General features: G+C 49.1%; 1 protein-coding gene across 1 annotated transcript in view; it reads right to left on the bottom strand.

Annotated features, from left to right (window-relative positions):
• MYO5B (myosin VB) overlaps nucleotides 1–18,248 on the bottom strand; it is a 195,103-nt gene that overhangs the window by 26,567 nt on the left and 150,288 nt on the right. The window contains exons 26-28 of the mRNA XM_060172332.1: nucleotides 12,782–12,883; nucleotides 11,452–11,691; nucleotides 9,525–9,625 (exon numbers count right to left, since the gene is read on the bottom strand). Of these exons, the coding sequence (XP_060028315.1) occupies nucleotides 9,525–9,625; nucleotides 11,452–11,691; nucleotides 12,782–12,883 (443 nt within the window). The remainder of the gene's footprint in view (nucleotides 1–9,524; nucleotides 9,626–11,451; nucleotides 11,692–12,781; nucleotides 12,884–18,248) is intronic.

Here is an 18,248-nt window from a genome sequence, read left to right on the forward strand (position 1 = left end):
AGAAGAAAGAGACAGGGAGGCAGAGAGCCCAGTAGAGCGAGGGGCCTCTAGCCCAGGATTAGACTTGGAAAGGGGGAAGGAAGGTTCCGGAAAGCCCAGCTTCTTGTCCTCGCCTGTCACCTGGATTGGCTCCTGCACAGTCCCCTTCCGGGGCCCCCAGTCTATCCTGAGCAGGTCCCTGTGCTCTCCTGTGGGGAACACCAGAAAGAAAGAAAGCCTGTCACAGGGGAGACCCGGTGGGGTAGAGGCTTTTCCATGTTCACATGCCCCCGTGCTCTTCCCTATGCCAGAATGATCCCAATCCAAGAAGGGGACCAGGACAGGCTCTAGGGGTGGGCAGGCACTGCCTGTGCAGGGCGACCTCCCAGGATGTGGCAGCCCTTCAGCCTGGCTCAGTGGTGCTAGAGAACAAGACAGCACCCTGGGTCTGCTCTTCAGAGCTCATCTTCCTCTTCTCACCTCTGAAGTGCACGAAGGCCTTCCCTGCTCTTAACTCCAGCCCTCAGTGAAGACTGGCCTGGGGAAACAGCTGCATGAACACTGTGACAAGAGGGACAGGGATGGGACTGCCCCCCTTCGCCTGGGACGGACACCTCACTCCTGTGGATTCAGCTCAAGGAGCAGGCAGCTGGGTGTCCACTCCCTGCACCCTCCTGGGTCCTCTCCTGCTGCCCGCTGTCTGCCTGATGCCAGCAGAGTGGCTCCTGGACACCAGGTGGGAATCCCACGTCCCTCCCATCCGCACATTGGAGACCCCAGGGGCCAGTGGGATTGGGCAGCTGGTGAAGCCAGTACCCTGCCCCTCCCTCCCTACTCCTAGCTGGGCTCTGCTCCTGTGAGACTCACACCCACACCTCCTGTTCTCAGTACCAGTGACCCCTTCCTAACACCCAGAGGGAGGACGACAGTCCCCAAGAGTTTTGGTGGCAGCCAATCGCTATACTTCCCAGTCAGGTTTGGGGTGTGGTCCAGGGAATGGGGGTGGCCATTTCATCCCCCCTCCCTTCAGGACGCTTGGGTAAAGGTGGTCATAATACATGGCCTTTCTGCAAAGCTTTGGGGGTAGAAGGGAGGGGATAGATGGGCGAGTCTGCTTCTGGGCCTCCCGAGGCTCCTGTTCCCTCAGTCCCCTCCACCTCTCAGCCTGTTCTTCCTCATGCTGGGCTGTGGGGGACCCCTGCCCACAAGTATCTCCAGGACCCGCTCCAGGCAGCCACCCCTCAAATGTCTAGTGTCCTCACTCAGGCCTGGCCTCCTCCAAACTGCCTTGGGTTCAGGTTTTTGCTGCCCCTCCTGAGCACAGTGCTCCCCTGCCCACATGCTCATTTACTCACAAACCACCCTCCTGTGTCACAAGGGGCCAGGCTAAGGGGGTGCTGGTGGCTTAGCACCTGCCCCCTCAGGAAACAGCACCTACATTTAACAGGATTTTAGGAAACAGTGCATGCAGTTCAGGAACTTCAGACACAGCCAGGGTGTTGGAGGCGGTTCAGAACCCTTTATTCTAGTCACCCCATTCCTGCTAGACACTGATGCCTGGGATAGAACCCAGGTGTCTCTGGGCCTTGAATGGGCCTCTCTTTCCCTTCTTCACACTGGTGGGCTGGCTCCCCAGGCCCCAGGGTAGGGTTCCCCCCCCCACCCCACTGCAGTCCCATGAGAGAGCAACCCCAGTTCCACCGCTGCCCTCCAGGGGGCGCACGTGCACTGCTGAGCAACACTGGGAGTTTCACAGAATCTGGACCTTGTGAAGGAGTGAAAGTGGAGAGCCACTCTGGAACGCAGGCACAGGAATAGAAGAAAAACCAGTCTACCAGCCTAGGGCCGTCCTTTCCAGATGAAAGAGAAGCAAATGTGCTCAGGAGTTTCCTCTTCCTCCCTGCTCTCTAAGCAGTGCTAGGCTCAGGAGGGCCGCCACCTGGTGGCAGAAGGAGAACCCCCCCAACTTAATCACAGGAATTAGCTTTATCCGGCATGAAGCCCAGCCAGTCTATCTTGGCGTTACTCTCGATCGCACCCTGTCATTTCACGAACATCTCATAAAAACTGCAGCAAAGGTGGGCGCGAGGAATCACAGCATTGCAAGACTGGCCAGCTCCTCATGGGGCGCGAGCGCTTCCACACTACGATCATCATCTCTGGCATTATTCTATTCCACTGCAGAATACTGTGCCCCAGTATGGTTCCGTAGCCCCCATGTCCACCTGGTCGATTCCAAATTATATTCCTCCATGAGGATAATTTCTGGAACCATCCGTTCTACCCCGGTTCCGTGGCTGCCAGTTCTTAGCAACATCGCCGCCCCGCCAGATATTCGTCGGGATGTGGCATCATCTAAGTTCATTTCCCACGTCTACGCTCGACCGGACCTGCCAATATACGCGGATATCTTCGCCCACCCTGTCCAACGCTTGACGTCTCGTCACCCAATCTGGTCCCCTACGCCTACACTGAACTTCTCTCTTCCAGACTCTTGGAAACAGAGTTGGCAGTCAGGTGAGGTAAAGAACAATCACCTCATCACAGACCCCTGCAAGCGTCAACCCGGCTTTGACCTAGCACGTTATGATTGGGCCCTCCTCAATCGCTATCGAACAGGCCATGGCCGGTGCGCCGCTATGTTCCATCGCTGGGGAGCCAGAGACGACCCGAACTGCCCCTGCGGCTCCAGACAGACTATGACCCACATAGTCAACGACTGCCACCTCTCCAGATTCGAAGGAGGTCTCGAAACTTTACATCAGGCTCAACCTGACGCTGTTGACTGACTACAAAAGAAGGGCAAACGCTAGAAGAAGAAGCTTTATTCTTCTGTCAACAAGACAGAGTTTCACTGCTTCACTCTTGACTTTTTCAGACAGAAAGACAGACACAGCCATGACAGTTCTGCAAAAAGACTTTTATACCTGAGGCTCCAGACTCCCAGGTGCAATCCCCAGCACCACCATAAGTGAGTCTCTCTTCTCTGTATCTCTCACTAAGAATAAATGCACACAATTTTTTTAAAAAGAGAAAGACAGGGAGTCGGGCTATAGAGCAGCGGGGTAAGTGCAGGTGGCGCAAAGCACAAGGACTGGCATAAGGATCCTGGTTCGAGCCCTGGCTCCCCACCTGCAGGGGAGTTGCTTCACAAGGGGTGAAGCAGGTGTCTATCTTTCCCTGCCCCTCTGTCTTCCCCCTCCTCTCTCCATTTCTCTCTGTCCTATCCAACAACAATGACAACAATAATAACTACAACAATAAAGCAAGGGCAACAAAAGGAAATAAATAAAATAAATATTAAAAAAAGAGAGAAAGACAGAGACAGAGGGAGAGAGGGTCAGACACCTCCGCACCGAAGCTCCCTTCAGTGCAGTAGGCTCTAGGCTTGAACCTGGTTTGCCAACACGATAAAGCAGGCCCACTGTCCAGGTGAGCTATCTTGCTGGCCCAGGAATTAACTCTTTGATACAAATACTTGAAGGGTGCTATGAAACCTTTCCATAAGCAGGAGTGGCATAAAGTGAAGAGGCAATTACCATCACTTTATGTGGAAAAAAATTCAAGTCCCCGCAGAACCTACCAAATCATGCCACGTAACATTTTAACATTTAAAGTCTGGGTTAACGCTAGCTAATGTGTGCAGGGGGGGAGACGAGTGTAGTGGAAAGCAGTTCCCGGGGTGGGGACATGGTGCCCCTACACGGCTGGGGGGCTGCTGGCTCTGAAACAGCTGTGTGAACCCTGGTGAACATTCTTTTCCCGTTTCCCCTTTCACTGTAAAAGTAAGGTCTCCCCTCAGCTTTCCCTTTGGCTAGCAAAAGCAGGTAAGCGTGCGGTTCCTTGGAAAAGTCAAGTGGCATAATAGTAATGTTTAAGAGATGGGAAACACCTGTACCCACTTCTCCATGGAGGTGGAGAGATTCCCTTCACTGTTGTTTTGGGACCTGCGTCCCCATGGACAGACCAGGCTCCTGCCTCGATCTCTAAAAAGACCACTTTGTGCTCTGTGGATGTTAGTTCATGCACTGCTAGACTTTCAAGGCTGTTGAGGGCAGGCCCTCTTCCAGTAAGTGTCCCCTGAATGAGGGGCACTAACCCTGTGTGCCTGGGAAGGTCTGGCACACACATTACAGAATACAGGTGACTAAGTCCAGTGCCATGAAGACCCTTATGAAGCAGGGAGGAAGCTTTGGTCCTACTCTGAGTCCTTGACCCTCTTCCCCCCATCCCCTGGTGGCCCAGAGGAACATGTTTTTTTTTTGGGGGGGGAGTCATCAGGGAGTAGGTTTATCAGTGAACATGTCTTCTCTCCTTTTTGCTCTTAGAATAATAGATGCGGTCACCTCCTCATCACAGGAAGCCTTCCCTTTCAGGCCAGAATGGATCCACTTCATTTTACTTCAGAATCTGCAGCTGTGCAGACCCTCAATGCATATATAATTAAATTAATCTTCCCTTTGCTAGACAGTCTGATGCTGTCCTGATGATGTACGTGGCCTGAGAAGAACAGGGGACTTTCCCCCCGTGCCTTGACAGTGCTTCTCCGAGTCCCGTGGTGTAACAACCAGAGGGCTTTTTGGAAGCAGAGCTGCCATCTATATTCTCGTAGCCATCCCCAGAGCAGGCCCTCAAGGCTGAATTCTCTCCCCCAAAATTTGAGAACAAAGATACAGTTCCAAAGATTAAAACAGAACTCTACAGTAAACTTGGGAAGTAGAAACAGTTTTGACCTTGAGGACCATGTATCCTAGGAGGGTGTGTGTGTGTTTCTAGACTCACTCCAGAAACCTAGGCAAACTTACTGTATGCAGTAAGTTTTTCTAGGAAAAGTATACATTTTCCAATCACCCATGTAAAAAACTATATTTAAAGGAGGCCTGCGACCAGACTTCCCTGGACTGACGACCCCACCAATGTGTCCTGGAGCTCCACTTCCCCAGAGACCCACCCTACTAGGGAAAGAGAGAGGCAGACTGGGAGTATGGATCAACCAGTCAACACCCATGTTCAGCGGGGAAGCAATTACAGAAGCCAGACCTTCTACCTTCTGCATCCCACAATGACCTTGGGTCCATAATCCCAGAGGGATAAAGAATAGGAAAGCTATCAGGGGAGGGGATGGGATATAGAGATCTGGTGGTGGGAATTGTGTGGAATTGTACCCCTCCTATCCTACAGTTTTGTTAATGTCTCCTTTTTTAAATAAATAAATAAATAAATATTTTTTTAAAAAGGAGGCCAGGTAGTAGCGCATCTGGTTGAGTGCACATGTTACCATGCATAAGGACCTAGGTTCGAGTCACTGCTCCCTACCTGCAGGGTGGAAACTTCACAAGTGAACTAGGTCTGTAAGTATCTCTCTTTCTCTCTCCCCTTCCTTTTGAATTGCTCTCTGTCCTATCAAATAAAATATAAATTTAAAAAGGGGGAAAATGGTCATAGGAATCAGTGTATTCATAGTGCTGGCACCAAGCCCCAGTAATAACTCTGGTGGCAAAAAACAAACAAAAATCTATGTTTAGGGCCAGAAAAATAGCTCATTTGGAGGGTGTATTGTTTTGTTATGTACACAAACCAAGTTCAAGTCTGGCTGCTAGTGCACTGGAAGAAGCTTACTGCTTGGTCTCTTTCACCCTTCTCTCTGTCTTTTTGTCTTTCTTAAAAAAAAAAAATATATATATATATATATATATATATATATATATATATATATATATATATATATATATATATATATATATATATATCCAGGGCCCTAATCGGGGAGTCCTGAGATTCCCAAACAGACTTGATGGGCCTAGAACTTGAATAAATCCCTCTCCATTGTTATCGGTCATTTCTATCAGGAACAACAAAACAGACCCCTTTGTGGGCCCCCATAGGACCTTATCCTCAATGTGGATCAACAATGGTAGAGAATGTTCCATCCTCTGAAGGGAGGCTGGACAACATACTCTATGCTACACCTGAGGAAGATGTGTTGATATTGGGGCAGCCTGGAATGTTCCTACTCATGACCACAGAATGTAAGCTCAGATCTACAGGGATGCAGAGGCCACATAGGCTCTTAAGCTGATTATGGGCCCCAGATCACATCAAATTGATGGGGTTTACAGTCAACAGTATTTATACCCCTTTCCCATATTAGGGAGCTACTCTCTTCCCTGATCCAGCTTTCTGGTCCTTTTTCCAGCCATGACATCATCTCCCCAGAAAATAACTTGGATCTACTGGCATATCAGATTTCAGGCTCAGGGACAAAAAGAAAAAAGGAAAAACAAACAAACAAACAAACAAACTAGTATAGCCACAGGCCCTTTGGAATTTAACTAAAATATGCCTACTAGCTATCTACAAAATGGAGGACCCCTCAACTCTTCATATGCACCATTCCAGCCCTTAGGTCCATGATTGGTCAACAATTTGTTTGGCTTAATATGTTAACTCTCTTTTCAGCCACCAGGTTCCAGACGCCAGCATGATGCTAACCAGACTTCCCTAGACAGACAACCCCACCAATGTGTCCTGGAGCTCCAATTCCCCAGAACCCCACCCCACTATGGAAACAGAGAGAGACAGGCTGGGAGTATGGATTGACCTGTCAATGCCCATGTTCAGCAGGGAAGCAGTTACAGATGCCAGACCTTCAACCGTCTGCATCCCTCAATGACCTATACTCCCAGAGGGTTAAAGAATAGGAAAGCTATCAGGGGAGGGGATGGGGTATGGAGTTCTGGTGGTGGGAATTGTACGAAGTTGTACCCCTCTTATCCTATCGTTTTGTCAATGTTTCCTTTTTTATAAATAAAAATTATATATATATATCCATGCCAGGTGGTGGTGCACCCAGTTGAGTGCACGTGTGACAATGTACAAAGAACAAGGACCTGGTTCAAGCCCCTGGTCCCCATTTGCATGGGAAAAGCTTTGTGAGCAGTGAAGCAGGACTGCAGGTGTTTCTCTGTGTCTTCTAACTCATGATATAGTTTGTTCTTTTCCTATGCAAAAATGCGTCATGACTTTTCATTATATATACTAGAACATTCCCCATTACAGGAAAACCCCTTGCTAATGCTGTCAAAGATGTCCTTGCTGGGTGGCTTTTAGGGATTCACTTGCCCCTGTCATTCCCTTACTGCTGACACTCCCCACCTTGGAAGAGAGACAAGCTGTGAGCAGCAGGCACTGCGACTGATCCTTCTGGCTCCTCCACAACACCCTCCCCCCAGCAGAGGCAGTGGCTCCTTCCTGTACTTAACTTGGTTTCACAGGCTATTAGTTCTCTATTGTATCCCTGGCTTGCTGGGAATGGGATTATTTTAAGATATCAGAAAAGCTATTTTTATTTTATCACCATCGTTATGGCTGCAGCAAAGGAAGGCAAAGCTGGGACCTTAAGCAGCCACAGGGGAAGTCTGGACCCAGGACCAGATCCCTGACAGCCACTTGGATGAAGGGATGAAAAAAGAGCCAGTGACAGTGGCAGTTCCAAAGATCAGAAAGATGTGTGCACCTGCTGCCTCCTCCTCTCTTCAAATTTCTAAATGCCACTTGTGCTCTTTTTTTCGTTCCTTATCTGTCTCATTTCTTATCTTCACTCAAGATAATTTAAAATGACTGAATCCTGCCAGCCTGGATAAGTGCACACATTACAGTGCGCAAGGACCTGGGTTCAAGCCCTGGTCCCCGCCTGCAGGGGGGAAGCTTCATGAGTGGTGAAGTAGAACTGTAGGCGCCTGTCTCTTTTCTTATCCCCCCTCAATTTCTGTCTCTACCAAATAAAAAAAAAAACTAAAATAAAATGACTGAATCCTGACTCCATTTCTGGTACAGATTTACCATCATTTTCTTTGGGTGGGGGAAGGCTGTGAGGGGAACATAGGTTCCTCTTGGGGACCTGCTGCAATACCTTCAGGTTAACCACAAAGTGGACTGGAAGCAGCCCTGGGCAGGGAGTCAGGCTCTCTGGATTCTATCTTGACTCAGCTATAGGCTAGCTGAGCAGTTTGACTCTGCTCAGCCTCAGTTTCCTCATCTGCAAAAAAAAGGGGCAGGATTCTAAATCCAGGAAATTACTGCAGGAGTCTTAAGTGGCAGCTTGCAGACAATTCCACCTTGCACTCCCCAGTGCCACCTACTGATGGTTTCTGGAAGTACTAGCTGTTTTCAGCACTTGCGAACAGCCACTGCTCAGCAGATTCCACATTTTGGGGCGCTCTGCCATTCTGCCTGCCCTGTGGTCTCTGTTCTTCCTACACTCCCAGGACCTGCCAGCTTCTTCTATAGCTCACTCTCTTTTGCCATAACTCTGGGTAACTCATCTTTGAGGGGGGGGAACCACAGGTGGTCGGATTACTAAAATCCAGGGAAATCTCCCACTAGGGCAGGCATAGATTTTTCCCATCCAAACCTTGTCGTGCCAGGCTTGGGCTTTGTCTCCTTGAAGTGACAGGGATGGGACCTGCTATCGTCAATGCCCTCCCAAGCTGAGCTGGCACAGGCACTACAGCAAACAGCTGGAGCTGCCCCCCCCCGCCCCAGTACTGAGCTCATTAATGCTGGCTTCCAGCTCAGTTAGAGAAGTCACCCCCAGCCTGTCTGTCCTTCCACTGCCTCCCGTCAAACTTCCCAGGTATTAAGAGGTCATGAGCTGCCAAAGAAAACAGCCTGAAGCCACCATCTTTCTTGGACAAGTGTATGAGCCCAAAGTCAGAAATTGTCTGGCCTGGGGGGAGGGTAGACCCCAAGACTCCTGAGTCCTTGAAGGACCTGAGAAATGGTCTTCACCAGCCATCAAGGTCGTACAAACAACAGCTGAATCATACTGCCTGACTCCAGTTCCCAGAACCCTGGGTTAACGGGGCCATATTTTAAAAGAAATGATGTGGGGCTAGGTGGTAGTGCACACATTACTATGTACCACCCACCATCCCACCTGCAGAGGGGAAGCTTCAAGAGTGGAGCAGTGTGGCACGTCTCTATCTATCTCTGTCTCTCCCCCCACCTCCTCTCACTACATTTCTCTCTGCCTCTATCAAAAAAAAAGGAAGAAGAAAAAAACATGGTCACGAGTCCTCATGCAGGAACTGAACCCCAGTGATAATAACCCTGGTGGCAGACACACACACAGAAAACATACAAGAAAAACAAAAAAAGGTGCCCTTTCTGGGTTGCCCCAATGCAGAGGTGACACTAGGTCATGAATACTACTGTCTGTTCCTGTGCTATAGAAATCCCCCGACAGGAACTGTGATATCGCCTCTCACACAGTGTATGAAATCTCTATTCTAGGACTCTCAGAGTGATGTGAAGGCTACTCCTGGGCTCAGTTTGATTCTTTAATAAATCCACTCAAGTTCTAGGCTTCTTCTGTCTGTGTCTGTTAACAAAGGTATGCTCCCTTTCTGGACGGTTTCCAGAGGGTTTGAGCTTGAGGTGTGACTAGAGTCCTGGGGAAGCCAGTGGTGGGTGTCCTGGAGACACAAGGAGGATGGAAATGGGTAGCCTCCTGGGGTCAGGGTAGGCAGGTGAGGTGGACTTACCTGTTTGTCTGGCAGACACCATGGTAGGCCTCAATGGCATCCTCCTGGTCCACGTGCTTCTCGCTGTTAGGCCAACTCGCTCTGGCATTAATGTTCGGCTCCTAGAAGATTCCGGCGCAAAAGGAAGTGACTTGGCTAGTATAGACAATCACTACAAAATCTGTTATGGCTAAGTATAAACACAAGGACAAAAGCCCAGGGAGAGCACAGAGAACAGTAGTTCAATCCAGGTAGGGCGTGGCTTTGAAAGGTCATGGTGGGGGCTGGACAGATAGTTCATTGGGTAGGGTGCTAGAATGGAGCCAGCTCTGAGCCCTAGTCCCACAGGGGAGGTGCTATGACAATGGAGCAATGGAGGAAGCTCTGGTGCTGCCCCCCCCACACACATTCCCTTACTGTCTCTGAATGAAAAAGTGGTCCACAATGGTGAACTTGAATGCATGTACAAGGCTCTCATCTCTCTTACACACACACACACACACACACACACACACACACACACAAAGAAGCAGCCTTGAAGAACAAGGAACAAGACCTAACTATAATGGGCACTAGTGATTGATTGAGAGAAGATGCCAAGGACAGTGCCCCAGGGGGTCAGGGGTGGGTTGGGGGACATCCCAGATACAGAGAATGTGACTAAAATCTGTCTCAAGTTTGAGTCCTCCACATTCATCACTCAGGCCCCATGTTAGGAGTGACCCAGATGGCCTCTGCCCCTTCCCTTCTGTCTCACTTATCTCTTCAGAGCCCTGCCCTACTACGGAAATACTAGGGACCGTACAGGTGTGTCTAGGAGTACAGATCAACCAGGCAACTGCCCACACGTCAGCAGGAAACAGAGAAGCTCGAAACTCCGTCCTTCAACATCCCCAAAAGAATTTGGGGTCTAGGCTCCTAGAAGGGGTAATGTTGAGCAAGAGAAGGCGCCACCCAGAACTGGGAGTGGTTGCGGGGGCTTTGGCTTTAAAGGCGTGAACCTCTGGGGGCATGCTCTCTCTCTCCCGGGACCACCATGTAACCATCTAGCTTGTAAGTGGGTCAGGACCCTTCTCTCGCTCTCTCTCCTAACATGTTTTTGTGTCCAATAGTTTAATTTACCTGACAAGAAATGAAGTTTGGAGGTTAAACATGAAGTCAAGGGCTTGTATGGGGTTATTGCTTTTGTCTATAATTCTGTGCTGTGATCCTTTACATATGGTCATACTGAGTAGCTTCAGAAGATTCTAGGAAGTTCCAGCAAAGTCTCCCATGAAAGGTCCTGCAGATGACAGGCAGCAAGTACCTTGTTCTGTCTTTAAAGAAGATCTATAGATTCTGCTTTTTTTTTTTTTTTTTTTTTTAAGATTCTGCTATTAAAGATTCATTAAAAAAAAACAAAACACCAAACAGGGTGGTAGCACAGCAGGTTAGGCGCACGTGGCGCAAAGTGCAAGATCCTGGTTCGAGCCCTCGGCTCCCCACCTGCAGGGGAGTCACTTCACAGGTGGTGAAGTGCGTCTGCGGGTGTCTATCTTTCTCTCCCCTTCTCTGTCTTCCCTCCTCTCTCGATTTCTCTCTGTCCTATCCGACAACAAACGACATCAACAACAACAATAATAACCACAACAAGGCCAACAAAAGGGGGGGGAATGGCCTTCAGGTGCAGGCACTGAGCCCCAGCAATAACCCTGGAAGCAAAAAAAAAAAAAAAAAAAAAAAAAAAATCACAGAAACTTTGGTGGTGGGTGTGGTTAAGTCTTATCTACATGTAGGTAAAGGTGTGGAACTATGATCCTGAAAGTTTCTAATACTGTCAACTAATGTTAAATCAGCAAAAATAAATATATAAGTAATGAAGTTTAAAAACATCTGCCATCAAATCCCATTGCCTGGGCTTCCTCCTGCCCCCCAGTAAGCCCAGTCACGGCCCCATCTTGTTACCTACCGTGCTCTTGCCCGTGTGCCGGCGCTGGTCGGTGCTGACGATCTGGGTCCTGAGGATGAGGACCTCCTCCTTTCGGACCTCCAGCTCCTCATTGGCCAGCTTGAGCTGGTTCAGCAGCAGGCTGTAGCTGTCTGGGGAGCTGTGGGTGGAGTTGTTCTGTGTGGCCTGGTCGGCCACTGCTTTCCTCAGCTCATTCAGGTCATTCTTCAGCTTCTTATTCTCCGACTCCAGCTCTTGCCTCTAGAAGACAGACCAAGCAACATCCTCCATGATACCCAGGAGCCAGGACACTCTGGTCATCAGGGAGCAGCCGAGGCCATGGGCCTCTTCCCCACATCTGTCTTAAGCAGTCTGTCCTCTCTCCTGGGAAGCTATTGGGCTGTTGGAAGTCATGATGTCTTTTTCTGTTTTTCTGTACAAAAACATGTCCTGACTTCTCTGGCAACCCATTAAGAGCAACCATCCCATTTTGCCAACAAAACAGAGTTTTGACTGGCACAGGCAAGTGGCCAAATCTAGGCTTTGAACCCAGGACCCACAGTGACTGGTGCGATTCAATAGTATTCAAATTTCTGAGTATATCTGGTTATGGAACATCTGGTCTTTCCCTGCCACAGACAGGATTCAAACTTGAATAAATCTAGAATTTTGCTAAAATAAAAAGCAACATTCAGTACTAATTTTTTAAGTTGGTGATTCTATATGGCTTTTGAGTGATGCTATAAAAATCCAAGTGGCCCTCAGAAGCAGAAAGGTTCTCCACCCTCACACTTTACAACAAGCCAGCTTGCAAGGCAAGGCAGTTCCTCAGTTCTAGGAACTGTTCTGGAGAATTATCAGACCTGAGGAAGGGTTAGTGGGAAGGCTGATTATAGCCATGTCAGAAGGAAGGGTTCGAATCCCAAGCTCCATGAGCACTACATGTGGCGGTAGCCTTGTGGAGCTGAGCCCCTGGCAGTGGGCTCACACCTTTTCTCGGCAGCTCATGCCAGGATGGACTGACATCACAGGGCACCTCACTGGTGTCTGCAGAGTGTGAGTGACTGATGTGTTAAGTCCACACATTCTGTGGCTAGAGTGCAATGAATAGAGGTAACAGTAGTTTCTTGGTGCCCAGCCTCCTCTGCAAACTCCAGAAAGTTTGAACCTTTGGCTCAACTGGTAGAGCAACATGCTCTACTTGCATGCCTGAAATATCTGGTCCAATCCCTGGTGCCATGTGTACCAGCTTGGTTCCCTAGCTTCTCTCAGTCTCATGTCAAAGTCTCTTGCATATATGGTAAATGAAATGAACCTTACAAGAAAAGGCACAATGTCTCCAGAGTCTTACCTTCAGACTATTATAGGCTAGGTCTGCATCCTGGTCCACATCAACTTCATTCTTTGGTTGTTCTACCTGAGGACGACGGAGAAAAGGTAAGCATGTGTTACTCTACAGAAGCCCTATTTTCAGAAGCCCTGCTAACCACGGTTAACTTGCCTGTTTCACCCTCACACCAGTATCCAGCATACCGGTATGACAGCCTTCAGAATGCAGCTCAGTACTCCTGTCTCCCAGGAAGTTCTCCATAAATGACTCTCTCCCAGCCTCCCTTACTCCTTCCAGAAGGGCAGTGGCAGGATCCCCACAGGCACTGGTTAATAGGGAAATCTGAATATGCATAAAGACTCTTTTAGGACCCGGAGCCATGCGGCGGTACCTCTGAGAGCACATGTTACCATGCACAAGGAACTGAGCTCAAGTCTGTGGCCCCTACCTGCAGGTAAGAAGTTTCACAAGTGGTGAAGTAGTGCTGCTTGTGTCTTTCTTTATCTCTCCCCCTTCTCTCTCAATTTCTGTTTCTATCCAATTAATAATTTTTTAAAATTTAAATATTTATTTATTTATTTTGAATAGAGACAGAGAGAAATTGTGAGGGGAGGGGAAAATAGTGCAGGAGAGAGACAGAGAGACACCTGCAGACCTGCTCCCCTGCAGGTGGGGACCAGGGGCTTGAACCCAGATCCTTACACATTGTAATATGTGCACTTAACCAGGTGCGCCACTGCCTGGCCCCAATAATTTTTTTTTTAAAGACTGTTAGGAGTTAAATTTTATCCTACCCCTTGCCAAAAAAAAAAAAAAAAGATTTATTGAAGTACTAACCACCAGCATCTGTGCAGGTAACCTAATCTGAAGTAGGGTCTTTGCAGGTGTGATCACGTTAAGATGAGGTCATTGGAGTGGGGGGCTAGACCCATCTAATACGTGATGGTGAACTTGTGAAGGGAGAAGATGATGACATGTGGAGATGGAGGCAGAAGGTAGAGTGACAGACAGGCCAAGGGCTGCCAGCAGGACCAGAAGCTCAGGGAAGGGCATGGGAAAATCTCTCCCCCAAAGTCCTTACAGAAACCTGGTCCTGATGACACCTGAGATTTTCACTTTTGACCTTTAGAGCCACGAAAGCAGAAACTGCTACCATTTCAGATCAGCTGGCTTGTGGTGCTTTATTATAGCAGCCTCGGGAAACTGAGGTAGTGAGATGTAAACTTACCAGTGAGGGTACTTCATAGATTATAATTATGTACTTTTTTTTTTTCCCTCCTCCAGGGTTATTGCTGGGCTCGGTGCCTGCATCATGAATCCACCGCTCCTGGAGGCCATTTCCCCCCCCCCCTTTTGTTGCCCTTGTTGTAGCTTCGTTGTGGTCATTGTTATTGCCCTTGTTGACGCAATTCGTTGTTGGATAGGACAGAGAGAAATGGAGAGAGGAGGGGAAGACAGAGAAGGGGAGAGAAAGACAGACAGACACCTGCAGACCTGCTTCACCGCCTGTGAAGTGACTCCCCTCCAGGTGGGGAGCCAGGGGCTCGAACCGGGATCCTTACGCCGGCCCCTGCGCTTTGCGCCACATGTGCTTAACCCACTGCGCCACCGCCCGACCCCCAATTATGTACTTCTTAGTGAAGTTAATGACCTGCTCAAGTTTGTTTGGGGTGTGTGTGTGTGTGTGTGTGTGTGTGTGTGTGTGTGTGTGTGCACGCACACTCTAAGTATCTTGTGGAAAAGTTCCTTCAAGTAACCCTACAGTAAGTATTGGACTGTCATAAAAGTCATGATATCTTTTTTCTAAGTCTTCCTGTGCAAAAATGCATCATGAATTTTCCAACAACCCAACAACATGACAGCTGACCCTTTGCCCCCCACCTTCACACATGACACTTAGTATAAACCTCCTGATGCCAGACTCCAAAGCCAGTGTTGTGGATGGCAATGACTCCAATACCACGCCCTTCGGACTCAGCTGAGCCGGTGAATTCTGTAATGGCCTGGCATCCATTCAACTTGAATTGTCCAATGACAATGGCTAAGAAACACCTACCTAAGCATAACAGACAATGCTTGGGGTGATGGCAAATGATGCATGAAGGTCCCCAAGGAAGATGCACTTGGGGAGACCAAAGCTGGCAGGGAGCATAACTAGGTCTCCTGTCCTTGCTGAGGCCACAGCAGCTGCAGATGAGTGTGGCTCAGGCAGGGCTGATGACTGGGCCTGGTCTGACTCTCTCCAGCCCTGACCTTGAGAAAACTAGGTACCTGTGTGGTTTTGCTGCCCCCACCCCAAGTGGTAGGACAAAGAGCTGTTCTAGTATAGTTCCTGCCCTGCAGCCCCATGGGAGGCCTGCAGGGAGGTTCTGCGTAGCAAGAATTTGATGCAAAATCGTGGCCAGCAGTTGGGTGCACTGGGTTCCTGAGAAAGTGAGACCATTCCCTCCTGTCTGAAGAGCTGAAGGGTGTGGTGGCAGCCATGTTCCCAAGTGGGCAGCCTGGTGGAATGAGCCTGGAGGCCACAGTGACTGCCAGGCTTCCATCCTTGGGAAGAGGAGCCAGATGGGAGAGAAACCAAAGATGCAGATAGCCAGGCTGGCTTTCCCAGAGGCCCCACACTGCTCAGCGTGGGTTCAGTCACTGCCACACACCTCCCTGTTTTCCTGAGTCTGAATGTGGCCTTTATACTAAGATCCGAGACCACTTCTCTCTGGAATAAAGGCCCAGGGCTCCAGCTTGGCTCATGGGACCAGGGGCAGATCCCTGAAGATGAACTCCGGAAGCCTGCTTTCAGGGTGTGGCAGAGCGGTTCTGCCCCCACCCCCCACACCCCCGTCCCACTCCTCCCTCACTAAACTCCATAAGCAACAAGGTCATTATACGGAGACATAGAATCCTCCAGACATCCACATCCGGGCTGTGGGCTCAGCCTGGGTTCTCTTTCTCAGTGACTTTTTTCCCCTGATTTAAAAACATATTTATTATTATTATTTGCCATTGGCAGGGCTTTACCACTATGAGCTGACTGTTGGCCGATAGCGAGACCCAGAGAAAAGGAGAGAAGGAGTGACACCACACAGTGAAGCTTCCCTCAGAGCAGCGGGGGGCCGGGCTAGAATCTGGTTTGTGCACATGAGAGATCAGACACCTTCCCAGGTTAGCATCTCATTGCCCCACCTCCCTGATTTATTTTTTTTTGAGGGAGGGAGGGAACTAAAGAGAAGGGAGGCCAAAGCATTGATTTGCCATTTGGTGCAGTGTGGGAATCAAATACATGACCTCAGTTGTTTAAGATATGTGCTCTACCACTGTGCGGCTTCCCCCAACCAATTTTCCTGAAGGTGAGAAAGAGTGGCTAGGGGAGTGGGCAGTGGCACAGCCAGTTGAGTGCACACGTTACCACGTCACCACATGCGATGACCTGGGTTCGAGAACCTGCTCCCCACCTTTGGGAGGAAGCTTTTCGAGTGGTGAAGCAGGTCTGCAGGTGCATTTCTCTCTCTCCCTCTCTCTCCCCCTTCTCAATTTCTCTCTATCCTAATAATAAAAGAGAAAGGAAAGGGGGGTAAAAAAAAAAAATAGCCACCAGGAACAATGGATTTATAGTGCTGGCTCTGAGCCTCAGAGATAACCCTGGTGGCAATAAATAAAAAAATAAAGGAAGAAAAAAAAGAAGGAAGGAAGGCAGAAAAGACACAAAGTTCTGCTTCCCCGTCCGTAGAGCTCCTCCTGTCTCGGTCTCTTCTGCTCTCACATGGTGCTGAGCCTAAAGCCCAGGCCATGTGCACACAGGGCATGCCCTCTATTGCCGAGGAATCTCCCAGACCCTTCAGGGACGTATCATATTTATTTTATCTTTTTTACCAGAGCACTGCTCATCTCTGGGTTATAGTGGTGCCAGGAGTTGAACCTGACTGCTCAGAGACTCAAGCATGAAAGTCAAAGTCACTTTACTTTTGCCTAAACATTATGCTGCCTCCCCCCGCCCCCCAGCCAGTGATGATTTTCAGAGGCAGGAGATACTGTTTATTTGGTATCAAGACAAACAGAGCCCTAGAGCCATGACTCTGGGGATTGGTGAAATAGCTACCTGGGCCACCACATATCACACAAGAGCACTGTGGTATCAGGGGGGACTCCAGTGCTGTGCTCTCACTTTCTCTCTCTAGCTGAAAAAAGTCATCCCAGAATGACAAAGTCCCAGTGACAACAACATACATAAAGTCAAGACCCCACCATGGCTTGGCATTTCTGAGCTGGGGAGCCGGGGGAGAGAATCCCCAGGTGCAGTTGGGTGGGCAGGGAGGGCCCGATGCTGATGCCATCTCTGTGGCTTTGCACAGATGTGATTGGTGCTCACCCATCAGCACTGCTTCTCTTCTAATGAGTCATTTATAAACCTGCTCCTCTCTCCATTCAGAATCAAATCCACCCGGGAGACTTAAATCCCTCAGCAAGATTTACCTCCTACTTACTGCACAGGAGGAGAAGGAATAATAATAAGAAGAAAAAAAAGAGGATTTACCTGTGACAGAGATTAGAGCCTCTGCCCTGTTTGATTGGACGGGAATATTTAGTGCTAAGAGAGCAAGGGCTGGGGATACCGGCTTGGGGTGCCACATCCAAAGACTGGCAAGACAGTCCCCAGGACAGAGCCTCTCACAAGCAGCCTTCCTGAACCGAATGACCCAGGGCACAGTCAGCCTGTGTCCCAAGAATGAACACTCAGCTCTTAGCTCCTGACCACTGGCCTCGTCAGTAGGCTCAGTCATTTCAACAGCACCAATCCACTTGCACCCAATGCTGCAATGATTTGAATATGATCAGCACTGTTGTTGTTGTTTCACTTTTCACCTGTACTTGATAGCACCTGTTCTTCAAAATCAGTGACAAATTCCTCAATGGCTGGAAGTTTCCCTGAATTTGACTCTCAATATTTGCCTTTGAATACTTGTCGCCAGAGTGGAGCTGAGTGGAGGAAGGCCTGGGAAGTCTCAAGAGGGAGTGCTATGTCTGGGGATGCAAAGAACGTCCTCACAAGGCCCATGTTACTGGAGGCTGGGAAGTGGCATGCTTGGCTGAGTGCACACATTATCATGTACAAGGACCTAGGTTCAAGTCCCTGGTCCTCACCTGCAGGAGGCAGACTTCACAAGCACTGAAGCAGTGCTGCAGGTGTCTTTCTTTTTTTCTATCCCGTCCCTTTTTTAATCTCTCCCTGTGATATTAAATATAATAAAAATAAAAGCACCCCCCCAAAAAAAGACAGTGCCAGGGTGGGAGAGAGGGTGACTGCAAACTGACTCAAACTGTCCTTGACTCAGTGGGGTTAAAGTCAAGTTCATGGCAGGCTGGGCTGTGAGAGGACAATCAACATCACTTCTGCCTGTGTTTAGACTGTAACCACACTGGCTGTGGTTTCTCTCTGCCTCAAGATGCCACTGGCTCCCAGTACACATTCTCTGCCCTGAGGATAGCAGGCATC

Source organism: Erinaceus europaeus, chromosome 15, assembly GCF_950295315.1.
Source record: "Erinaceus europaeus chromosome 15, mEriEur2.1, whole genome shotgun sequence".
NCBI lineage: Eukaryota > Metazoa > Chordata > Mammalia > Eulipotyphla > Erinaceidae > Erinaceus > Erinaceus europaeus.